The sequence below is a fragment of the Podarcis bocagei genome (assembly GCF_964188305.1).
Source record: "Podarcis bocagei genome assembly, chromosome: 14".
In the NCBI taxonomy this organism is placed as follows: Eukaryota; Metazoa; Chordata; class Lepidosauria; order Squamata; family Lacertidae; genus Podarcis; species Podarcis bocagei.
The window spans coordinates 15,019,286-15,045,723 of record NC_138139.1 but is presented as its reverse complement, the minus strand read 5'-3'; the positions used below and the strand labels follow the sequence as shown (position 1 = coordinate 15,045,723).

The 26,438-nt window shown below is 42.2% G+C and overlaps 1 protein-coding gene across 5 annotated transcripts; it reads right to left on the bottom strand.

The window, feature by feature from the left end:
- Window positions 1-1,944: 1,944 nt before the first annotated feature.
- On the bottom strand, window positions 1,945-26,352 carry GABPB1 (GA binding protein transcription factor subunit beta 1; the record flags this gene model as incomplete). 5 transcript variants are annotated; one of them, XM_081170080.1, is made up of 9 exons in its annotated part: window positions 1,945-4,985; window positions 11,727-11,842; window positions 13,915-14,100; window positions 16,117-16,230; window positions 16,613-16,760; window positions 17,733-17,927; window positions 18,623-18,790; window positions 19,852-19,959; window positions 26,209-26,352. In XM_081170080.1, the coding sequence occupies 8 exons, from the start codon at window positions 19,957-19,959 to the stop codon at window positions 4,833-4,835; spliced, it is 1,188 nt and encodes a 395-aa protein (XP_081026206.1). In that variant the 3' UTR covers window positions 1,945-4,832. The 5 variants fall into 5 exon arrangements, with proteins under 5 accessions (XP_081026206.1, XP_081026204.1, XP_081026207.1 ...); XM_081170078.1 differs by lacking the exon at window positions 26,209-26,352 and adding an exon at window positions 24,382-26,024; XM_081170081.1 differs by lacking the exon at window positions 26,209-26,352 and adding an exon at window positions 24,219-24,239.
- Window positions 26,353-26,438: the final 86 nt, after the last annotated feature.

The following is a 26,438-nucleotide window of genomic DNA, read 5'->3' as shown; positions in this document are numbered from 1 at the left end:
GAGAGAGAGAGAGAGAGAGAGAGAGACGTTTTAAGCATGTTGGAGGATGTTCATAACTTATACAGATAAGTTTATCAATGAAAGACCCATGCTAGTCGCCTTCAAAAGCATATGGCTACATAAGAATTGTGTGAATTATGTACCTCCCAAAGGATTTCCTCTGAGATGAAGCTGTGCACCTTTCTGCTGGTTTTTATTTTATGTGGTTGGAGGCTTTCAGACCTCAACATATTATTTTATATTGTATATTAGCAAAATAAAAACAGAACACAGGACTTAAAGGCAATAGTTCTACTGCACTGTTGCCAACCAGCAACTGGGATTCAGAGGCAACAGGGGGCTTTGAGATTGCTATTTTTAGGTAGGATTCCATTTCATGCCACCACATCCAGGTTAAGCAAATACTAGTGATCTTGCACAGCAAGCCTGCTTCCACCCTTTTTCTTTTGTAGTGACAATAAAATGCATTGGAAAGTGTAGGGCAACAGTTGCTTGATGCATCATAAAACCTCCTTGCAAACTAATCAGCACGAATGCTTAAGAAATAGGCCACCTGGAAGCAAACACAGTGTCCTTGTCTGAAATCCTGAAGAGCAGTGTGGATAATATTTAGATGAGACATGGAGAAGTTTTGCCCCTTTAGATGTTGCTGAACTACAACTCCCATCATCCCTGGCCATTGGCCATGCTTGCTGGAGCTGATGGGAGTGGTAGTTCAGCAACACCTGGAGGACCAAAGGTTAGATGGACTTTGTGCAAGACCGTTTACTATGTTTTGGTAAGTGGCAGTAATCATCAAAAAATCCTCCAAGAATTTTGTCTAATTCTCATTTAAAAGCTATTGCCCATCACAACATCTTGTAGCAGCAGCAGAATCTTTATTTGCATCACCCACTAGCCATAGCAATAAAATAAAATAAAATGTACTGAAAATAGAGGTAAAAATTTAACTATAGAAAATACATTTTGGGGGTTTACATCAATAATCAAATAATAGATCTTATTCTAATTGCCCCCACTAAAAACCTTGGTTTTCGCTGTCACCTGATACAACAACTTGTATCACTAGAATAACTTAATTGCACATTTTGCAGTGTCCATTGTAACTTCCCTAAGTCAATTCTAAATAACAGAAACTCTGCTTTCACTTGAGGCCCAACAAAGACTAGCAGGACCCGAAGGGTGTTCAGTCAGTTCCCTTTTTTCCCCCAAGAGTCTTTCTCTGCCTTCTGTTGTTCTAATGAAGTATAGTTGCCTTAATCAATGTATACTATTTGATTGATTACAAGAAATGTTGTTTCCCCAAAGGTGGCAACCAGAGAGCGTTCCCGCCACAACGGAAAATAATTTCCCTTGCTCGTCCTACATTGCCAACAAATAAGACAGCTTTCCAAACTGTGTGTCGCGACACACTAAGTGTGTTGGCTGCAGTGTGCAGGTGTGTTGTGCGAACGCTCCCCACACTCCTCCCGGGGCCGGAAAGGGGCTAGGTTAACCTCCGGTTTGCTAGTAAAACTGAATTACTGTGTCGTGAAATGGTGCATGTCTAAAAAGTGTGTCACCAACATGAAAAGCTTGGGAAACTCTGTTCTAGAGACATGGGATGGTTGCAACAGAGTATAGTGCCATCAGTACACAATTTTAAGTAAAACCTCATTTGTTCCTTGCAGAAATGACGTACACAAAGTGGTCATCTTAGAGCTTGTTCCAGCCACTGTAGCCAGTGACATATGTTATCCTAAAAATCTGTCTCCCAACGTTCTCCCAGGCTTTGAAAGCTTACCTGTGTCATGGGTTGACAGCCACCTATATAATTCTAACACCAGACCTCTGATGAGTAGCTGAGGGGGCAATGCCAGCCTAACAAAGTACAGCCATCAACACCACTGGATGTCTATTTTAACGTCTTCTTCTTCTTTTTTAAAAAGTAAACTGACACTTCACTTGTGGAAAAGATATTTAATTGTAAATAGAAAAAGTAGGCCAGAGTACAGTTTTAAGGGCAATTATTTTGTATAGGTCATCTAGATGATTTTATAAAGTTATACATTTTCATAAAAGCACTGAAACAGACACAGCAAAGCACAAATCAAATACAAAGTATACTCTGAAATAAAGGAGCTGCACAGTAGTTTGAAGTGTAACGCAATGTAGATTCAGTAATCTTTAAGGCAGTATGGTCTAAGTGAAGGTCTAAAAGCCACAGGTATCTGAATGTTGCTCTTGGTTCTGAAGCACTCTGGCTGGGTCTACACTTGCAGCAGGGCGATGCGATAGAAAAGGCTGTACTGCCCGAGAAAGTCAGTCATGTTTCTGAACATTCCACTGTGTAAAAATAAATTTGAAAAAGCCTCCTGCAAGTAGAAAACTAGCACACAAGGCAGAAGGCTGGATCAGCACCATTCCCTCCAATGTGCTAGCTTTCTTCTTGCAAGTTTTCTTTAAAAAAAAAAAAAGCACGAGGGAACATTAAAAAATGACAGTCTCCACCTGCAACCGGAAGTGGTACAGTCTGTTCTACCTCTCATTCTTGCTGCATGTGTAAAGCAGACTTGAGTTGTGAGGTCCTTGGTATGTGAGATTACATTTATTTCCCCTTCAATCCCAGTTCCTGGGACCAAGTGCTGACTCCTTCCCCAGGATGTGACAACACTCTGATATTCTCAAACGTAATAGTGATTTAGGGCTGCCACCTATTTCTTGATATTACAAAGCTTCAAAAAGATACAGTGTTGTACACTGGAAGTGCTATGTATCTTATCTTTGATGACCGCACAAATTCAAACATAATCCTAGCCATCAGAAACAACTGTAGGCAACAACAGTATCAACTCATCGTATATATTTATGTTGCTGGTCAACTGTAGATCTTAAGTGAAGAAATCCAAATTCAAAAGTTTCCCTTTGCAAGCTCCACTGAAACAAGCAAGAGCAGAGATCGCAAGAGTGGTGGAGCAGAGGGAATGAAAGAATTTGCGGGCTTCACCTGTGTGGTTTCTACGGAAAGTGAATCCAAGCTGCTCAAGAGTTCCATCTTCTGCATTCTTGTGTTAATTTGAAGGGGCTTGCAGAGGAGAAGAGCCCTGCTATTGCACCCAGCGTTCCTATATTTCTTTATACTGTTATTACAAGAAAGTCACGGTCCTGAAAGACGAGAGCGGAGCGAGGAGAGGTTGCAGTGTGGGCAGCAGCTCTCTCTATGGTTCCAGTTTAACCTTTTCTCCTCCACTGCGTAACCTCTATGCTCTTGCTGAACCAGATAGGCAATAGCTCGAGTTCAGCTTGAGCCAAGTTCCTTCTGTGCCCGTGTTACACACAAATAAGTGAATTGCTATATGCTGTTGTAAATCTGGAGTCCTTCCTGTCAAATAACTCCACCCTCTTCGGAAATTTGTGCAGCTCATGCGATACCACCTTTTGCTATAGAGACAACTGCATGCATAGATATCATCAAATGTTTTCAATGAGCTCAGCTCATTCGGGTTTGCTTTTGGTCGATAAGAATCATGTTATACCGTACAGCTCTGTGTCATTCACCTATAGGTTCTTTAAAGTGGACTCTGCAACCCCTCTCCACCCATCGCAAAGAACAATCGCAGCCACCTTCTTTGTAATGCTTGGAAGTGAAGCAAAGTGAAGAGCCTGCAAAGTTAAGGTGGCAGCATAGGAGGAGAGGGAAAGTTAAGTGGACTGTTTTGCAACTTGGTCTCCACCTGTGGATTTGTGGCCCAGATTTGCTAGACACGCTAGAAATGTGATTTCATGCTCCGCGTAGAATACATTTCAAATAATCCTTATATTACATCAGCTTTCGCGCCAACCTGGTGACCTCCGTATGTTTCTGAACTACAACTTCCATCAGCCCCAAGCAGCACAGTCAAGCTGGCTGGCAGTGATAGGAGTTGTGATCCAAAAACAATCCGAAGGCACCAGGTTGGCGCGAAGGCTGGTTTACATACAAACCTGTCTTGGTTTTCTTTCTCTTCTCTCAAGTTACATTTCATCAAGAAATGGGACTCGCATAAAACAACAACAAACCACCAGCTTGCTTCTGTCTCCCCACCCATGACCTATAGATTAGACATTTTTTCTCATAATTTTCGCTCTTCTTTCCTGAAAAATACTTCTGTAAGCTGTATGTAGAAATTATATATCTATATACCTATATATAGATATATATATAGATATAAACATGCAGCATATGTACAAACTGAAAAGTTTAAAAAATATCAGCTTCATATACATGTCAATCTACTTGAATATAACAGTAATTAAATATAAAAAATTACACTTTTTCCTAAATAAAAAAGGGAGGGGCAGGGTTCAGAGACTCTGGACAACTACTTAAAGCTGTACAAAGGATTTCCATGAGGAGATGTATGAACTCAGAAGTCTAAGTTGCTAGCCTTCGGGACTGGTTCCATCACATAATTCATTTTCACACCGTCAGTTCAAATCAACAGTTATCACCCTTAAAACTGTTCTGTATTTCAGCAGTTTTGTACTAAAATCAAAAAGGTCTCAAAAACATTGCCTTTGCATGTTTGTGGATCCCTTCAAAAAGATTCAGCAACTAATTTTGGAACTGTAAAAAAACAACTATTTACAGTATTTCTTTTTAAATATTTTTTTCTTTTTTTGCACAAAATGTCTAAATTCTGAGTTTACTTATTATACAAGAAATTCACCAGAACTCATGGCTTAAGTCCAGTTTCAAACCTGTAGCATCTTCTCTAGCATATAATCCCGGGACTGCGGCTGATGCGACACGCAGGTCCAGATTGTACTGCTGTTTTCTAAAACTGGCTTGACAGAATGCTCGCTTCAACCATTCAGACAGCTTCTTTGTTAGTCTGGAGGCGGGTCATTGCCTCCAACTTCTGCCTATAGGCTTCTGCCTCCTGCTCCTTCTTCAGAAGCTGCTGGCGGTACTTCTGCGCTTCCCGGTTTGCCTCATCCAGCTGCTTCTGTAAAGTTTCTCTTTCCTGTTAAAACATAACACAGAAAGGTATAGGTAAATTGTGTGAAAAATGAATCAATGGCTGGTTTGCACTTGTTTAAAAGCACCACTTCATTGTATCTGAAGAACAAATATACAGGAATTCTGACATGTTCCTTGAGCTTATTCTTTGAAGTAGGGGAGAGGGGAAATAGTTAATTTTAAAATATTCTAAATAAGGGAACATGATATCACAGAAAGTCAGACAATTTGACGTATGTGGCATAAAATATCAGAACAGGCTAGTTTTAAAAGATCCCTTATATAACCAATTGGCTAGCTGTTAACAAGAATAGCCTTGCAATTAATTTTAGCAACAGAATATTTAAGTCTGGAGAAGAAGGAAGTTAATCTAGCTTTCCACTTAATAGTTTAACAGCTACTTTTAATTCTTCTGTTACAAATTCTGCTTACAAACAGCTCTTCTTTTTTGAAATAATTTTTATTTGATTTTACAAGTTATAACAATACAAAATACATGTCCATATTTGGATATTTCTCTGAATCTCTAGACTTCCCACCTTCCCCTCCATGTGTCCGATTATAAACCTTTTCAAATTTCATCATCCAAATATTATGCCTCTCCCCCAATTCTCTCCTGAGTTAGCGACCTACACATTTCTACAGTGGTACCTTGGTTTTCGAACGGCTTGGCTCCCAAACAAATCAGCTCCCAGTGATTAAGTTAATTTTATGAGAAAAATGGTTTTGGAAAACTGTTAAAAGGATATACACTGAAACTCAGTTAGGGGGATTCGAGGAAGTCATTTAACAATGTTACTAAGATTGGTCTAAATACAGTTAAGATCTATGTTTGTCTTAAATTTTTTTGGAAAATTAATAAAAAAAATTTGGGGGGGGGGGGAACAAACAAATCGACTCCCAAACGACGCAAACCCGAAAGTGACTGTTGCGGTTTGTGAATGTTTTTCGGAAGCCAAATGTCCGACGCGGCTTCCAGTTGAGTGCAGGAAGCTCCTGAAACCAATCGGAAGCTGCACCTTCATTTTTGAACCGTTACAGGCATCGAACAGACTCCCAGAATGAATTAAATTCGAGAAACAAGGTACCACTGTATATAATAATAATAATAATAATAATAATAATAATAATAATAATAATTTATTATTTATACTCCGCCCATCTGGCTGGGTTTCCGCAGCCACTCTGGGCAGCTCCCAACAGAATATTAAACAGAAAAAAACAACTTTAAATGCCTATTCTCCAAGGAACTAAGAGCTGCATATGCCTGGTCCTATGTCCCTTCCCTTTTTATCCTCCAACAATGTTGTAACACGGCAAATGGAGATGGGTGTTAGAAGGACGACAAAGTGGAGAAAAGTGTATTTGCCTTTGAATCCCAAATCCTTAAATTCCATTCTATTCTATTCCTGGAAATGTTGTGAAATCAATGGGATTAGCAAGCCCTATTCAGGCATTCTAACTCATGTCTGTAGTCTCTAAGCTGTGTACAGAAAGGTTACAAAATGTACAATAAAGTCAAGCCAGTTGAAATCAAGAAAGCTTACTTAAAATGCCTGCCAAAATTAAACGCCGGAAGCTCAACAGGGAGCGTGGCCTACCTGATCTCAGCCAGGCAGGAGTTCCACAAAATAATAATAATAATAATAATAATAATAATAATAATAATAATAATAATAATAATAATAATATATTATTTATACCCCCGCCCATCTGGCTGGGCTTCCCCAGTCACTCTGGGCGGCTTCCAAAAAAATATTAAAATACTGTAATACATCAAACATTAAAAGCTTCCCTAAACAGGGCTGCCTTCAGATGGCTTCTAAAAGTCTGGCAGTTGTTGTTCTCTTTGATCCACAACAGTGAAAGCATGACTGCTGGTGGATATAAGGCAAGGGTCTGAGCTAACTTGGGGATTACTTTAGCCATGAGACTTTCTTATGAGTATAGGCTTCCTGTACAATTGAGAAACCTGATCTTCTGGGGTCACAAGTCATGTGGGGAGGTTACCCAGGTAGAAGAAGCTTCCTGCTGCAGATGTTTGCCCCCAGTCTCTGGGAGGCAACAAGGATGGTGATGGGAAAGGCAGCATGGAGCGATCAGGAACATCCCCTCTGTCCATCACATGATTAGAATTGTGTGTGCTATCTCACCGTGTTTTGGATTAAGATAGATGTCTACAGTCTACAAACCAAAAGTCTGAATTCTTGCACTCAAGTCAGCCTGCTGACCCCACAGACCTGTACCGGCACACTGAAACTTAGCGGCAAGTGCGTAAGAATGCTAAAATGTACCAGGAGAACTTAAACACCATTTTCCTCTCTTTATTCAAAGTTATACTTCTTTAGATTTCTTTCCACTCTAGTGTATCACATGCCCTTTATTTGTGGCCAACAACCTTCCAAAACCACCCAAACAACTTGCATGGAAGAAGTCCATGGAGAACACACAATATATTGTGTCATTTCATGTAGGAATGCTTGGAGAAGGAACTCAGAACCCTGGGTTACTATTATTATTAAATTTGTATACTGCACTATACCCATAGGTCTTAGGACGGTTATAACATAAATCACTACACATTCTAACCAACCAAGTCCTACTCAGATCCATTGATATTAATGACCACAACTAACTCAGATACATTGATTTCAATGGGTTTACTCGGAGTAGAATTTAGTTGGCTAAATTTCTAAGGTCTCCCAAGTTCCCACCGCCTTGCACAAGGATGTTGTGCACTACTACACTGCAATATCCGGCAACCAGAAAATTCATGACTCCTCTGCCCGCTGAGTCCCCATTATGACATCAGCTGGTTGCCCAATGATACCATCTAAGGGCTATTCTAACATGATAGTTAAAATATGCTGTTCTCTCATTCCGTTATCACAACCACTATGAAATAGGTAACTAGTGCCTGAATTTGATTTCAAAGGGTGCTATCTATTCAGCCCCTCGCCCAAACCTCCTCTTTCCCTCCATTCTTTCCAGAGGAAAAGCAGTGGGAAGAGACTGAGACCAGGCATGAGACAAGTACTCAAAGTCTTGTTCTCCAAGTTGCAAATTAAGGGTGCTTGACTTGGAAGATGCTCTTCTTCCTTTCATACCTTGACTTCTCCAAAGTGGCCCACAAGTAAAACTAGTTGCTAGCTTTGGCAGACAGGCCTGGGGATTGCAGGATCAATTCTGGGTTTTTTTTTTATTAGAACCCCCATATCTGTCGACTGATGCAAAAGACACACATTTGCAATTTAAGAATCTCGAGCCTAGGGATTTGCTCTGAGTACAGTGGTACCTCGGGTTACAGATGCTTTGGGTTACAAACTCCACTAACCAAGAAGTGGTTGTTCCAGGTTAAGAACTTTGCCCCAGGATAAGAACGGAAATTGCGCGCCAGCAGTGCAGCGGCAGCAGGAGACCCCATTAGAAAAGTGCGCCTCAGGTTAAGAACCCGTTTCAGATTAAGAACAGACCTCTGGAACAAATTAAGTTCTTAACCCGAGGTACCACTGTACCAGAACTGCACTGAGTTCACTGCCATGTACCAGTCTGCCCACCCCATCCCCCAGGGAGCTCTCATCTGCCGTTTCTCAGCAATTAGTGCTGGTACCTCGTCTTCTCTATTACATGTGCAGGGTAAGGAAATGTTGCGCCTGGAAATTGATTGGCAACAGCCACTGAGAACCAGAGAGATGAAATTACACAGGGAGAAGCAAAGTCAATATCTCAGAAGGCTAACTGCAGAGGTTCTATGGACCAAGTGGGCTGCCTCCTGAACTAGGACACTATGCAAGGCATTTGAGAGACAGAAAACAGGGGCCAAACGATAGGATAGTACTGCTGCAGGGGTTTGCACTAAAAAAAATCAGGCTTGATTCTCTTCCCACCGATGGCAAAATTATTTTCCCATTTCAACATGATACAGCATTCACTTGTTACTTTAGTCACACAATGCAATTATTATGTGAGGGTTTTCTGTGCAGATGGATAACATAATGCTATTCCTTGCCAACATTCTTATTCTCTTGAAGAACATATCTGTCATTTTTGGATTTTTATTCTAAGGCTGTTCCCCCCCCCCACACACACACAAACACAAAGGGCACTGCTCTTTAAATAATGACTGGATTGACTGACTCCCCCCACCCTGCTTAATTTGACAAGTAATTCAACAAAGTCAAGTGTTGAGCCAACCCACCTATTCCATTTTCATTTGATGACAGAGAACAGTTTCACGGTCATGAAAAAGCACTTGAGTTCAAAAGCAAAAGAAATTTGCTCCGTTCTACAAAATATCCAGCTTGGAATTTTGGTGAACCCAAATGACCAGCTCATGCATGACATGCTGCGATCTTACATGAGCCCAAAGGCAGCATCTCCACCTTATTAAGAATAATTGCCTAGGAAATAGCTTTGTTCTGATCCGTACACAAGCAAAAGCCTCCCCCCCCCCTCTTTAAAGGACTCCATGTTTTTTTTAAATTTAAATAAGCTAATTTCAGCCATGGTTTCCACTTTAATCACTAGGTAGTACAATATAACAGGGACCAAAAAGGTCCATCTGTAAACACTGTTTTGTTGAAATAAAATAGCAGGGTAAAAAATAATAACCTTCCTCTTCTTCCTTCTGATGATATGCCTTTTTTCCCTTACAGAATGATCCCAACCATGCTTACTGGGAAGTAAGCTTCATTAATCTTAACTATTTAGTCCCCGATAAATATATTTGGGACTGAGGCACAAGTCCAACCTCTCTATGGTTTGTGTTCCAAATTCTTTTCCTGTTACTGTCAATTTTTGCATCATCCAGTTGAGTTGTGCTCCAGCACTCAAAAACTTACAATTCAGGTACCTGATAACTGTTGGTCAGCCTATTATTCTGATTGCTCAAAGGTCTCTTGCTCTCCAACAATTCTGCCCATTTGTTCTTGCTTAGACGTTCCTCCTTGAGGACAAATATGTGGTGAAATCCTTCCTCGGTACTCACTTTCCCTGGTAAACCTTTGTCTGAATATGTTATCCCTCACTAAAATGAAACCTAAATGCAGAGCTGCTCAGTGCCATCCCAAGTGACCCTTGCTTTGCCATCCCTTCTCTCTCCATATTGTCTTCACCACTGTCAAAAGGTAAATTGCTTATAAAACTCTGTAAAGTACCCTGTACACTGATGGTAGCTTATAACTCTAAAAATAATAGTATATCTAAAGTATGCTATGTATACCTAAAAGCAGAATGCCATTTTCCCCATAGCCAAGTGGGACACATGATTTGACTGGGAGAAGAAGAAAATCAATAACAATTTTCTAAAGCAGGCATCTTCTCCTGTAGCAATGCTGAGCACCACACAAACAGAGGCTTATTTTACTTATTTTGCTGAGTCTAGGAATGCTCTACCTCAATTTCACACTCAAACTGTACCGTATTGGCCCGAATATAAGCTGCATCCGCAAATAAGCTGCACCTTCAAAATTAAGGGGGGGGAGAAAAAAGACATTCCCCCGTTCTCCCAGACTGCTTGGGGGGGGGGGAGGCTGCCATCAAAGTAGCGCGGCTCCCCCACCCCCAGAACGGGGCAACGGCATGCAGCTTGCCCGCCACTCCCAAGCCTCCCCTGAGCCGCCGGGAAGAGGGAGGAAGGGGGGAGGTCGCCGGCAAAGGGGAGCGGTCCCCCCCCCCAAGAGCAGCCTGGGAGCCTGGGGCAATGGCTGCCCACTGCTCCCAAACATCCTCCCGGGCTGCTCTCTGGGGGATGAGCCACGCTGGTGGCATATGTTCACAAATATAAGCCACACTTTAACTTTTCACTGACAGAATTGGGGGGGGGGAGTGGCTTATATTCGGGCCAATACGGTACCTTTCAAATGAAATCTAAATGGACAGCTGTATTCTTAATATCTAATTCATTCCTGTAGCATGACAACAGAGTCCATTATACATTCTCACTGAGAAACCTTTTAATGAAAAGAAAATCAGGGTGATAATGTGTAAAAAGACTGTTGATGGGTTTTTATTGTAAGAATACATTTTTGCCTGTATCACAAAGAACAAAGACAAGTAATAAAATTCTGCACTAAAACCCAAACCTTGGATGAGGAAGGTATTTTATCCAACACCACATTAAGAGGAGAAATAATGGAACTGAGATGATAGCTAAACTTATTTACTGAATTTGCGTTAAGCAACTTTTCAGCCTGTATACAAGGAACAAAATCTTTATGATTCATAATTTTGAAAATAAAATTACTTAACATTAACATCATCACAGTTATGATGTACGTAGGCTTTTGACCACAAACTGGTAAAGCTGCTAATATAAATGCACACATGGGTTCAACAGTGTCCTCATTTTATACAAAACGTAAGCAAGAAGAACTTTAGGGAGAAAATCTATGACATTTTATACCAAAACTTTAGTATACTATGCATAATAGTATAAATATTTTAAGTTTGGTCGGATAATATCATCTTGGGGGGGAAATCTAAAGAAAATATTTCTTCTTGGCTTCTCCATTTACACCAAATCTTTGTTTGTCATTGAAAAACTGATATTATATTTAAGGCCATCAAACCACATGCAAGGGGACATTTATATTAAACATTTACAACAAATATATCAGAGACAAACATATAATGCAGTTATAAATATCTTATTTTGTGGTAATACAAAAAAACTATTAAGCAAGATGAAAATAAACACTCAGTTTAGAAAATTTGAATAAAACAACTCCGCTAACAAATTCCTTACTTCTATTTCTGCAGACTCCACCCGATTTTCAACTATCTCAATACACTGTCTCTTGACCGGAGGCTCTTCACTGATCACCGTTTCTTCAGCAATGTCAGTAGCTGGTACTGTAAGGACTTGAATTAAAATAATTTGTATCAGAAATATGAAGATTACACATGCTACATTCAGGTAAAAGAACCCCTGGAGGTTAAGTCCAGCCAAAGGCAACTATAGGATGAGGTGCTCATCCGCTTTTCAGGCTGAGGGAGCCGGCGTTTGTCCACGGACAGCTTTCCAGGTCATGGGCCAGCATGACTAAACCGCTACTGGCACACGGAAGACAGTGACGAGTGCCGGAGTGCATGGAAATGCCGTTTAAATTCAGATGCTTTGCTAAACCACAATAGATTTGAGTGATTCCTTGAGCACTCCTTCATTCTGAGATAGAGATAGAGAGAAGCACTGCAGAGCAGACTGAGCTAAAGAAACATCTTGTGAGCTTTTAAGCAAGAGCCTTGGGGGAAGCCAGCTGGGGAGATGGAGAGCTGTTTCTCAAAGCTCTCTTTGGCGATGTGCTTGGCCATATTTGAGTCAGCCTGCTTGGCGATTTTTAGTCAGCTTGCTGTAGCGACTTGTAGCTATTTGCAGGAGAGACTGGCAGTGAGGGCCAACTGGTGCTCTGAGCTCTGTTTCTCAGACGGCTTGGAGATACAGTGGTACCTTGGGTTAAGAACTTAATTCGTTCCAGATGTCCGTTCTTAACCTGACATGGTTCTTAACCCGAAGCGTGCTTTCGCTAATGGGGCCTCCTGCTGCCGCTGCACTGCTGGCATGCGATTTCCGTTCTTATCCTGGGGCAAAGTTCTTAACCTGGAGCAACCACTTCCTGGTTAGCAGAGTTTGTAACCGGAAGCATCTGTAACTCGAGGTACCACTGTACCTCAGTTTTCGAATGTTTCCGTTGACCAGGGGTCGACAAACTACGGTCTGAGGGCCGGATCCGGCCCAAATGCCCTCTGGATCCAGCCCGCAAATGGTTCTGCAATCGCCGCTTGGATCGGCATGTTCACCATTTTTTCCCATTGGGGGGGGGGCATTTTTTGTGACCCCTCCCCAAACTACAACTCCCAGCATGCTCTGAGGTTGCTCAGTCTTCCGCAACACTGGCCAATCTGAAGCCTTAGCAACCTCAGGCCTCCCCTCCATTGGCTGGTTTGACGCGAGACAGCGGCCAATGGCGACCCTTCCCGAGACTCGCTGCTCCAATCAGGGCAAGGCGCAGGGAAGGGCGCCTTGTTGACGTCTAGCTCCAAGAAGGGAGAAGAAGCGAAGGGGCAGGAAGAAGCGGGAGCAGAGAGCCTGCGAGGAAGACTCTTCTGTGCTGCTCGGTGGTGGCCCATTAGCAGCATGGTCATGGACACCCCGGGGTAGGAACCCTTCCCGGCAGGGTGGCTGCAGCCCCTCTGCACAAGTTGAGACCCAGCGTCGGCAGGGCACCCCCTCCCCAGCCCTCTCTGTCTGAACACAGTGAGTGGAGGTATCTCAGCTGCACTGTCTCTGAGGTAGGGAGGCAAGGCAACCCCTGCCGTTGATGAACATTTCGGTTTTCAAAAGCTGTAAACCTGTAAGTGTTTCTGGTTTCAAATGCGCCTCGGAAGTCAAACAGGAAACATGGCTTCCTTATTCAGTTTAACGTTTTGAAGCTTCCGTACTGAGTTTTCGAACGTTTCGGAATACGAACGTTCTTCCGGAACGGATTACATTTGAAAACCAAGTCACTGTATTTGAGCCAGCCTACTGTAACGATTTCTTGCCCCTGCAAGAGGCAGGGAAGAACTGACTGAGGTACAGTTAGCAAGGGCTGCACACACAATATTGTGCTTTTTTGAATACCACACACACAATCTGCAATAAACGGCAAGGTCGTTTTTTAAAAAAAACGGTTATCATGATTTGATCTATTATTCGATATCAGACTATATATTGATTTATAGCACACCCCTAATGTTAAATACTTGCTAGTTGCTCCCTTTAAGCTACTGTTTTTCCTGAGCCATTTGTATTCCCATTTTGCCCCTTTAAAAAAAAATAATTGTGGCCTGGAGTGACTATTGAGTTGAATGCAAAAAAATTTAAAAAAAAATGTTTATATGCATTGTTCAGAAGAGGATTTGAAGCCCTCATTTTACATTTCCTTTCAGCTCACCTTGTTGCCCGTCTGGCATGGTCACAATAATGGGCTGACCCATTCCACTAGTTGGAATGGAATGGAGGTTTCCAAGCTGAATCCCATCAGTTACTATGGTAATAACCTGTTGACCTCCGGAACTGACAACTTGCTGAATTGCACCATCCACAGATTCTGCAGTTACTACTTCTTCTGTAGCCACAACTGTTAAATAATAAAAAGGATAAGAGTAATCAGGATGTTTACTGACAAACTTACTTTTAAAAAGTTAAACACCTACCATTTGCAGAAACCATTCTGCCGGCCTTTATTATTTATTAGATTTATTAAATCCCATTAACTTTCTTACAAATACAACTTGCACTTTGGTTGTGTTGTTATGGGAAGGGGCTGTAGTTACTGACTCACAACTGCATGCATGAAAGGGTTAACCTGAGCTCAGGTTGCAAGTGGGTGTGGCTAGCAGGTTTTTGGCTCCCAAAAGCAAGGAGCCGTGCAGCTATGCCCAACTCCAAGAAAAACCAAGTGAACTAAATCTCTCAAAAATGAGATTTTATAGCCGGTATCTTTGCTAATCCAAAAATTGCATGATCCTTTTTGTAAGGAAACCAAGTGCTTTCCTTTATGGCATTTGGAGGCTTTTTTCATCTTTATTTTACTTGTTTGTTGTAACTTCTGGAAACTGTGAATAAAATCTTCACTTATTTGGAAAGCCAAGTGTCTGTGATTTATTCTAGCCTAAGTATTTTTGTGGTTAACATTTGTTTAAAGGTGGATAAGGGACGCGGGTGGCGCTATGGGTAAAACATCAGCGCCTAGGACATGCCGATCGTATGGTCGGCGATTCGAATCCCCGCGGCGGGGTGAGCTCCTTTCGTTCGGTCCCAGCTCCTGCCCACCTAGCAGTTCGAAAGCACTCTTAAGTGCAAGGAGATAAATAGGTACCGCTTTATAGCGGGAAGGTAAACGGCGTTTCCGTGTGCTGCGCTGGTGCTGGCCACGAAGCTGCAGGCTTGCCAGAGCAGCTTCGTCACGCTGGCCACGTGACCCGGAAGTGTCTCCGGACAGCGCTGGCCCCCGGCCTCTTAAGCGAGATGGGCACGCAACCCCAGAGTCGGACACGACTGGCCCGTACGGGCAGGGGTAACTTTACCTTTTAAGGGCAGATGCAAATCTAACCAAGGTTTAATGTGCTAGGAACAAGTGTCATTGTGCTTAACTCAGTTAAGAGACAGTAAGATATCTCTCTTCCAAACCTCTCTCCAACACCTTTGTGTGAAGAAAGGGCTGAGAAAGACTCTTTTGGGGGCTTTCCCCCTTCATCACACTTTATACTTACAGCTAACTTCAATGCAGGAGCAGCTAAAGCACTTTTTCATATACAAGGCATGCCCAAGTTTTGTAAACCCATCATGTCACTACCAAAAGATAATAAAAATGACCGCAATTTGGGGTAAAAGGGGGACGAAGACGAAAGATGGAGATTACAGTTTTCTAAACCTGAATGCCTAGCGCAATTGATACAAGGAAATATGTTTATTTGCTGTTTCATATTAGTACCTGACATAAAGCAAACTGGATTTACTAGTATAAAAATGTTTTGGCATTTCCAGGTACTTTCTCAATGGGTAGAAAGTTGAAGTTTGATACATGGGTAATCTTATTATACTGAGAAATTCAAATTTTAATATTTAGAAATTATTTTAACACTCAGCAATAAACAAAATCCTGTTTCTGGGTACTTATTAGTCTCAAACTAACATTGGCCATACTACCTTTTTTAGGTTTTAACAGGAGAAAGATCATTAAAAGCAAATGCTGAACCACAAAAGGCAGCAATTCGAGCAGCTACATTTACATTCAAGCAGTTATATTAAAATCGGCTTTGAAGTTCACAAAAGACGGGATGTACACCAGAAGGCTTTCTATCAAAATCTGTAGAGCATGATTTATGTCAGAAAGATTAGACATCAAATACAATGGAGACGCAAGTCAGAAGCTTTCATCTTTGCCATTAATTGCAATCCTATTTATAATGACTTTCCTGCTCAAATAGTGATTGCCATTATTGCCTTCATAGAAATGGCATTATTATAAGAAGAATGTTAAAAAAAAAAAAAGGATTTTGTGAAGGAGATGAAATTTTGTCCGTTTTCTTTATTTTAAATAAATAAATAACAATGTGAATCCCTGTTTTAACATCCAAATATTTTTCCTCACCTGGCGTTTCTGAAGAGTTGGACAATGGAGCTGAAGCTTCTGCTAAGGCAGCCAAAGTTGCTAGTACGGAAGTTGAGGAATTACCGAACTGGACAGCGGACACTCCTGTATCATCTACAAGGAGATAATACAAAAGTCAAACCACAAACGACGTCAGCAGGTTGCATAAATATTCCTTTCAAATGTAATGTGCAAATCCAGAGCCTGACATGTGCTTGGATAACTCATACACAAGCAAACTTCCCATCCATTTTAGTAGCTGACTTAGTTTCCTGTACACATTCCACTGGAACAAATGGGGACAAGAAAAGAGGGCGATTCCAAAGCCAAATTTTAAGCAATTAAAAAAGACTTTACCACAACCTGAACTGGGGGATGACGGAAAAAACTAAAGGGCAAATGATGCACTTGCTAAAACCTTACCATCATTTTATTCCTAAGCATTTTGCTTAATATGGTAAACAAATCATTCCCAACCCCCTGTACACCTGAATACCTGAGGTATATGATGTATTTGCAGAAGATACCAGACCTGTTAGGTTCACTACCCCGCCAGGTCCAATGATGAACTGAGGCGTTGCTGCATGTATCGTCACAGTGTCGGGACTTTCTGGGTTTGTGTTGATTTGGTTCTGCATTGCAATCTATGACAGAACAGGCAACAAGAACATCTTATTTCCACCTTCATTAGGGGGGAAAAGCCATCACACTCAGATTTTGTATAGTTATTGTACTACTGTATTTTGACATTTTATTCTTTTTTTAAAGAAAATGTGAACTGCTTTTAAACTGCCCTGGGACCTTAGAATATAAGGCAGATAACGAATTAAGAGGAGGAGAAGTCAGTATAGTTCACAGAAAATAAAGGAGACATTTGGAAATGCAATTGATACCTAAACTCAGGTAAATTCAAATAACTTTGTGGACAGGCACTAGACTAACGTTAGGTAGAATGAATACGGTGAGAACATCAGTAAAGGCAAGATGACCAAGTGGATGAAGTGGCTGAAAAGGTAAAGGGACCCCTGACAATTAAGTCCAGTCGCGAACGACTCTGGGGTTGCGGCGCTCATCTCGCTTTAAAGGCCAAGGGAGCCAGTGTTTGTCCGCATCCACAGAGTTTTTCCGGGTCATGTGGCCAGCATGACTAAGCCGCTTCTGGCGAAACCAGAGCAGCGGACGGAAACACCATTTACCTTCCCTCTGGAGTGGTACCTATTTATCTACTTGCACTGCATGCTTTCGAACTGCTAGGTTGGCAGGAGCTGGGACCGAACAACAGGAGCTCACCCTGTTGTGGGGATTCGAACCGCCGACCATTTAATCAGCAAGCCGAAGCAGCACAGTGGTTTAACCCACAATGCCACCTGCTGTGATAGAAGAAGTGGCTATCAGTCAACAAACTGATCGGTTGGGGGGAGTAATGCTTCTGAATATCAGTTGCTGAAAACCACTGGGGGGGCGAGGAGAATACTCATAAGCTCAGCTCCTGCTTAAGGTTTCCCACAGGCATCTGGGGGCCATTGTGAGAATGCTGGACAGATGGGCCATTGGCTGATCTAGCAGATTCTTACAGAGGTCCAGGAAAGACTTTGTTGAAGACGGTTTTGAGTTACCTGTAATATTTCCGCTAGGTCTTCAAACCCATTGTCCACCGCGATGTCAAATGCTGTTTTGCAAAATTTACTTTGCGTATGGACATCTGCTCCATATTTTACTAAGAGTTCCACTACTTCTTGGTGATTGTGTTCTGTAGCCCAATGAAGAGCAGTCATCTTCAGCATGTCCTTTGCATTTACGTCAGCGCCATGCTACAAATAAAACAAAAAGCCCCAAACTACTTCAAATTTCCATCAAGAGTTGAAAAACTGAAAGACACAGCCCATTTAATAGGTATTTCCAGTCCTGCAGCCTTCTACAGTATTTGCCATTTCATGGTCAGTAACAATCAAGCAAAGCATACACAACATGGACTTTTAAAAAAATGACAATAAATATAGTCACTTGTTAACTAAAACGTACCATCTCTGTACAAACAATGTACCATTGTTGCTTATGGCTGGGTGCAATATGTGGAAAGCAGTGTGCATGCTTTCCACTGAAGTAGCTTAATGGCGCAGCACAGAATTTAAACGCAGCGTTAAATCCCCAGCTTTTCCAGATAGGGCAGGGAAAACTTACTGAAACTTTGGCCCAAGTCAGTGAGCTAGATGGACCAATGGCCTGATTTAGTGCAAGGCAGTTTGCTCTGCGTCTGTACACCACATCTTCCAACCCTATGGCTTTGGTGGGGGGCAGGGGGAGAGGGACTCCAAGGTGGAGGTCCCAAAACCCCAGCTTGCACAAGGAACAACCTTTGTGGCATGCTTTGAACCCAAGCAATATTTTTAGAAGGCTTCTTAGCATGCCACTGATAATGAAAAGTCATATTCGCATCAACTAGCAAATGAGCATTTTTCAGCTTCTGAACAGTTATCACGAAATGTGCATATATCTGTATATTTACCTTAAGTAATACTTCTACTATGCTTGCATGGCCTTCGGAAGCTGCCATATGTAATGGAGTTCTGTCCACTTTGGTCCTGGCATCCCGACTTACACCAGCTCGAAGCAACACTTCAGTGGTGGAATAGTGCCCATATTGTGCTGCTAGATGAAGAGGAGACGTTCCCAACTGCAACACAATATATAGCACAGTTAACAAACAAACAAAGAATTAACTTCCATCTATCTTCTAGTTGTGAACTCACAGAATATTTATACTCTTCTAATTTAACGGCATCCCTTCTTTAACATATTTAATTTTGAGTGCCATGAATTATTATTTTTAAAGTGCATAAATGATTTAGGGTGAGGTTTTCTTATTTATTTATTTATTTTAAGGGCGATCCTGTAGAAATGCTGCTGGAAGAGGCTGCTTTCATTAAACTCACACAGATTTGTTAGCTCTTCTTAACTTTTGATGTTGAAGTGAATAATCTTTGCCCTGCTTACTCAGATAGTTACTCCTACATTTCATGATTCATAAATATCCAGTCCAATACATAGACAATCAGTCAGAAGGCTACATTTTCTAAATTACGGTACTATTTGTGCTTTTTTCTTGCTTTGAATACATGGGTTTTTAAATAATAATAATAATAATAATAATAATAATAATAAGGCTATAGTATTGCAGTCAGACAATTAATACCACCATCATTACTGGCTGAGCTGGTCAAGATACCCTAGAGTGTTGAAGAACTCCAGAACAGTGGTCATGGAGAAGTTCAATAATCATACTGAGGCTGCCCATACTGGGCTGGTTTGGAACTTCAGGGTCTTTGGGAGGAATTCAAGATTATGCTGTTGGACGTTCTGTCAGCACAAGCATTCCAGCTTGTTCATTCCAGCTTGGAATGAACTTCCTCCCCCTGTATGCTGTTCTCAGGATTCTCCTGACTCCCGCCCCCCAAATCAATTTTAGGGGGCATGAGGAGAGAGGGCATAGCCCTGATTCACAGTCCTTGCATGGATTTCCACTGGTGGGACTCATTAGTTGAATCCCACCCTTTAGGTGGATTCATGCCAGAATGAAATTGAGCAGGACCTGTTCTCATCACACAATTTGGATCCAGATGTTATACACTTATTTCAAATGTCACTAATCCAGTGATTCTCTCAGAAATATATACAAAAGACCAACAGAAAAGCAAAACATGCAATTCAAACAAACAAATAAAATGTTTTTATTACCCAGTCTGTAGTAAAAGGTGCACCATTGGCCATCAAAATGCGAACTTCGTCATCTTGTCCTGCTCGTGCAGCTTCTAAAAGCTTCTTTCCCAAATCTACCAGGGACATCTGGTGAAAGATTTCAGATGAAAAAGAATTAAGGTTCATTCCAACATGCCAGTTATGAAATAAAAAGGCATATATCAAAAAATGTGGCATGTATCATTGAAAAATTCTTGAAAACAGAGATGCAGGCTGAATAGATAGTGGCTGTTGTGTTGGCACAAACAAATCCCGTCTTAAGAAGCTGAGACAAGTTTCATGCATTACAGTGGTACCTCGGGTTACAGACGCTTCAGGTTACAGACTCCGCTAACCGGGAAATAGTCCCTTAGGTTAAGAACTTTGCTTCAGGATAAGAACAGAAATCGTGCTCTGGCAGCGCAGCGGCAGCAGGAGGCCCCATCAGCTAAAGTGGTGCTTCAGGTTAAGAACAGTTTCAGATTAAGAATGGACCTCAAGAACAAATTAAGTTCTTAACCTGAGGTACCACTGTACCATGAAGCCCCTTGCCCCCCCTGTTCACCCCCCCCTTTTCAAGAGCAAGCAAAGAAGCTAAGAAGCTGCAGTTCACTCTAGCTTCCACTTACGTCTAAACTGAGAACTACAGTCAATGCCTTTCCACAAGCCAAGATCCGCAAACCAACATTAAACCATGGCTTTATATTCTGGAATATTTGGAAGCTCTTTAAACTGCTTGTCTTGATCTTTAAACCCCTTAACAGCATAGGACACACATATCTAAGGGGCCATATCTCCCTTGACTGGCCTATGCAGCAGTTGCAGTCATATCAGGCCTTGCTCTGTATGCCCTGTTCTACGTTACTGGGGTCAGATTAGAAAAATGACACCTAGGAGCAGGGCCTTTATCACTGCAGTCTTGGAATATTTTAGCTAAAGAAGAAAGGGGGTGATCCTCTCTACCCGGGTTTTGTGGTGAGTTGATGGGGGCTTTTAATTACTATTTTGGGAGGTGTTTATTCTAATTGCGATTTTTATCCCTTTGTTGGGTTTTTAATATATTTTTACTCTAAATTGCTTTGAGTGGTTTTGGGGTAAGCTTTTTTTGGAAAAAGAGCTTTTAAATCTTTAAAACATTTAATATACTTTTCTTTTTTAAAAAAAAAAACCCATAGCAGCTTAGAATGAAAATATGGTTTAAAACAAAATTGATCAGATCCAAAGGGATAAAATTAACAAAGAATATCAAAGAAATCCTAAACTTACTTAGGGCAAAGTCCAACTAAACTCATAAAAGATTTATTTTCAAGTAAATATGCATTGTATTTGGCTTTATAAATGCTATAAAAACAACAACAATAGCATGCCTACTCCAAACTCTCTCATATGCAAATTAAATGTAAGGACTTATAACTGTGAGCAAAATCATGGGAGGGGTGTTTCTAGGACTAGGGTGAAATGGTGAAGCTCCCTTGTTCTTTTTTCTACTAGATGCTGCATGTTTAAGTACAGTAATCTTGCTATATTTATAGTACTGAAATGTGGTTTTTGGCATGTTATTATATTTGCTATTGTTTGGCTATGTTATTATAAAATTGTTTTTGTAGCATTTGTTTGAAATGTATTCCTGTTGTAAGCTGCTTTGAGCAGGATTTTTGGTGGAAAAGCGGCATACAAATAAAATGAATGAATGAAGGTTACACACTGTCCTAAAGAACAGAAAACAGTCTCCTAATGTAGGCATAGGTAAACTTGGCCCTCCAGATGTTTTGAGACTACAATTCCCATCATCCTTGACCACTGGCCTGTTAGCTAAGGATGGTGGGAGTTGTAGTCCCAAAACATCTGGAGGGCCGAGTTTGCCTATGCCTGTCCTAATGCAATACCAGAAATAAACCCAACTTCCACTAATCACTGACAAAACTATCGTTATGCCGACAGCACTAAACTTTTGTTTCTCCTTCCCATCAGATTCAAGCTACCATCCAGCTACAATTAGGCACAAAATTAAATGACAGTAAGGCCAATTGAACCAACTGAATCCACCTAAGCATTTAGGAACTTCCATTGCTCCTGATCATTCAGAGGCACCTCATCATTACGGTTCATAGAAGCTTGGGATGCTCCTTAACTGTGCTAATCATGAGCCACGTTCACCCACCCAAGCCACTGCTTTTAGGGCCACCTGCTATCATCATCACCACTGCCATATCTCCATAGCCAACTGGTGCAAAAAAGCAGCTGGTGAGGCTTCTTCAGAGTCCCAAAAGCCTCAGATTGATGCTAACATAGCATCAACATAATTTCAAAAAGCAAACTGGGAATTAGGTTGAGAGGTAGGTGCCCATCTCAAGTGGAAAGTGTCTTGTGCTGGTCTGGCTCCTGAATCTTGAGAAAAGTTGCAGTGACAAGGAGTGCCTTGCACCAATTTTACTGAATTTTGTACATCACCTTGAAACCTGTGTATGGAAGGAGGTTAAATAATGGCGACCATGATAAATTATTATTTTAATGGGTGCAAAGTCTGAGGCCCTTTCTTTCCAATTCAGATTGATTGGCTGTTGTAAATTACTTAATACCTCAAACCTAGGCCACAATTAGTGAAACTGTGCTTGAAAACTCTCTGGAAGTTTAAGCTGAAACGAAATGCAGTGATGGAGCATGTTACAGTGGCCCTCCAACATCTACATTAGCCACTATAATAATCCAAGCATAAAGGTGAATTTATTTACAAAGTCATTAATGGTTTCAGCCCTACGTACTTGAGAGGCTCCTGTCCTTGATTCCAGGGCAATCACCATTGCCTTCCATGAAACCTCATTCCCTTGCAGACTTCCTTTCAAAACAGCATCCTTTCAAAACAGCCTAACTTTGAGAGCTGGATTTAGATAACCAGGGTAGCAGCTGTAAATGCAGTAGAGGTTGGCGTATTTTTGTGTATACATTTGTTTTGTTATTGTATGCATGCATTTCCCCCCTTAAATTGTGACCTACATCAAGAGAGAGGAAGCAGACTAGAAATCCTAATAATCCTTAACCCTGATTCCTCTTCTCACAGTAGTCAATAGCTAATATCTGATTTTGCTAGTGAATGATTGGGGACTAAATTCTAATTGACTTTATTAGAATTAGTCTTTGTTACAGATAATCAAAAGAAATGTTTTGGGGCCATCTAGTGGAGAACTACCACCTTACCAAATTATGTTATAACAGTATCATACCATATTATATTCACACCATAGCAACTGACAATATTCTTCACTTCCATGACTGACCATTTTAAATGTACATTTTGGCAGTTATGTCTATGGAATTTAATTAGTAATTTTGTTTTATTCAACAGCTTTTTAAGACTTATCACAGAATATGGTCCCTCCCTTTAATTTGTATACTGTATTAATTTATGTCAACTTTTAGTATCTACAGTTCTTATGAGTTCAAAAGTAGCCTTTAGCTTACATTCTTCTGAGCAGACTACACAGAACTGGAAGCATAACACACTGGAACAGACTTCTCTATGTATTTAAATGCTGTCTATGCACTTCTTACAAGGTAGTCTACAGAGTTTTTGCCTATAATTTGTGCATAATACAAGAACATATTCCCCCGTGTGAAAGAATTCATAAGCTAAATTTGACAAAAGGAAGTCAGTACTGCCTGTCACTAAGAGTATATGAAACAGAACCTTTTATCTCATTGAAAATATTAAATCTAGGAGCGTAACATCAGCATCAAGAGCATATGAGAAACTACTTATTTTCCGGTTTGGGGATGTGCAGTTTATGAGCTACTTATAAGAAATCTGTAGCCATTCAAAGCAGCTTTCAAATAGCCACAGCCTATACGTGAGATTTCTTAAGCTGTGGAACTGGATTTTATATCACAGACATGGAACAAGAATATGATGGGGAAATTGCAAAAATGTAGTATGTGAATTTGGAGGGAGGGGTGGAGGGAAGAGTCCAAACTCATGGTACACAGCACCTTCCCCAAACATGTGCCTGGAATTCTAAAAAGCATATGGAATCCATTGCCTTGTTCCTTCAAAAAGCAAGGACTTTTCCATCCCCAAAATAAATGGGCATGGACCTGCATGGACCATTGGCTCTTCAGCCTATTTCTGTGTCTCCTGCGAGAGGCATAGCTCACCTAAGCAAAGCTACCTGAAACCATTTTAAATGCTAAGGCAAAGAGTTAAACCTAGGTCTGTTTGTAAGCCAAGTTGTCTGGATCCCAACTCTGGTTGTTTGTTTGTTTAAGATATGGTGTATCAATGGTAATAGAACAATTATTTTGAGAATAGTTTGTGTTTTCATCAAGAGCCATGTTACTGTGGCCTCGTAAGGAAGGGCACAAAAGCTACAAACCTGCAAGCAAGAAGGTCCTGGTTGGGGGCTGGCAGAAAAGAAATGGGGTGCTCCCTGTCTCCAGCAACCTGCTGCATTTCTGTGCTAGGAGTGGAGGAGCAGTATTTCCTTTGCCGCCTCTGCCAGCCCACACATTCACTTGGGTGCAATTTCATGCACTCACCTGCATGCAGTACTTTGTCTCCTATGGCGACCAGGCAGGCACTTAAATATAAGGCTGGTATTGCTTAAGTGCTACAATCAGCACACATTTTAAAAGATTTTTTTAAGATGATACGTGTTTCTTGTTTTGGCAGTGTGATGGTGCCAACAGATGGAATTCATTACTCCCTGAGCTACAACTGTCCTAGTTATAACTCATCAGAAATTATCCATCAGGCTTGAATGGATTCACTTTGCTTTCCTGTTATCCTTAATAAAAGCAGACATCAGCTTCAATTCAGATTAAGAACTTTATTTTAAGGTTTCAAAGTACCGAGCAAACACTGGCCTTACTCCAGATGAATACATCAGGTTTAAAACATCATTGTTCGCTGTGTTTCATCGTAGCGATCAGCACAAATGGAGTGAATACGCAGCTCGGATACAAGATACGGAAACAAACATGTCACTTCAGAATGAGAGATTTCTACAAAATTACAGGAAAGATCCAACGGTAATTTTACATGTTTTAACACAGTGAACTTCAGGGAGCGGTGGCATCTGGCAGGGCTCAATGGGAAGAGGAAGGCTACCCGTATTCTTATGCAGCAGTCACTGTATACAATGCTTTTTTTCTTTAAAAAATGTTTAGCAGTACTCTTTTTCCTACTCATATTGAAATACTGGCTCTCATCGAGGCCAAACATAGATTCACAAAATGTTTAGGGGTATGTGTACCCCCAGGAAAAAAACACTGACTGTATCAACACCATTTGCCCCATGGAACAGAGGCAAATTCATCCTAAGAGGCAGAGATGTCCAAAAAATGAAACTCCAAGGCGACTAGATGTTATGTTTTGTTGGCCATTCCCCAAAAACAGCCACCCATTCGCCCTCAGGAGTGTTTGAATCCACTACTCAAAAAGGTGCAAGGGAGGACTTTTGTCACACAACGGGAAGCCCGCTTGCTCCAGAGGAGACCAAAGGACGAGAGAGTGGATCTTGAGTAGCCCGATCCCAGCTGCATATCTACTCAAACAGAGCCACCGGCTGCCTTCAATGGGGCTCACTCCCCAGGACTGCGGTCTTACTCCCGAGTAAGCCCGCGCCCCGACTTCACGCACGCTTACGCACAACCCAACGTTCCCTGGGGTGGGTGTGTTTAACGAGCCCGGGTTCCCAAGCAACAGGCGCACCGGCGGGCCCAAGGCCACGACGGGGCAGCCCAGAGAGGCGCTCCCTTCTCAGCAGGAGCAAACCCTGCCTCAAAATGCAACCCGCGTCGGGCGGGAAGGGCAGGCCTCCCCGCTCGGAGTCACCTCCCCGGGGCCGAGGCTTCTTTAGCCCAAACGCGCGGAACAGCGCGTGCTCGAGAATAAACACGGGTCGGGATTCGAAGGAACGTGTGAACCGCAGCTTAACACGAGTGTGGGCGCGAAGGGCAGCCGCTCGCGCGCCTCAGCTTCGGCCAAGGCCTCGCTCGCCAGCTCGCCCCGTCTCCTGCCTCTGCCCTCACGCAGGGAGCCTCGGCTTCCCGCCGGCTCCATTTCCCTCAGGCGGAGCCCCCCTCAGCGCCAGATCCCCGGAAGGCCTCTCCCGTCCCCGCTTTTCCCCGACAGGAAATCCTGGCTGGGTTGGGCGCTTGAAGGGAGCGGAGGGAGCCGCGGTAAGCGCCGGGTTCCGGGGGAAGTGGAATTATTTTTTACCAGCGAAGAAGAGATCAACTTCCACATCCGGTAACAAGGGCCCTATACAAAAAGGCGCAGACTGACCTGGAAAAGCTTGGCCGGCCCGGCCATTGGAGGTGGGGGGAAAGGAAGGGAAGAGGAAGGGAGCAGGCCTCGCTTACCGTGCTGCCCGCGCCCGGCCGCCGCCGCCCACGAGCACGACGAGCAGGGGCGCCCAAGGCCGCCGCCGCTTCTCATAGGCGCCCAAAAGCCCCACAAAAAAGTCCCCGCGCGCGCTCGGCGGAAGGACACAGGCGGCCGCTCTGGTGAGGGGTGAGGCGAGCGAGGAAGGAGGAGAGGCCCGAGGGGGCGGGGGAGCCAGCGCGGAGGACCCACTTTGGCCGCGCTGAGG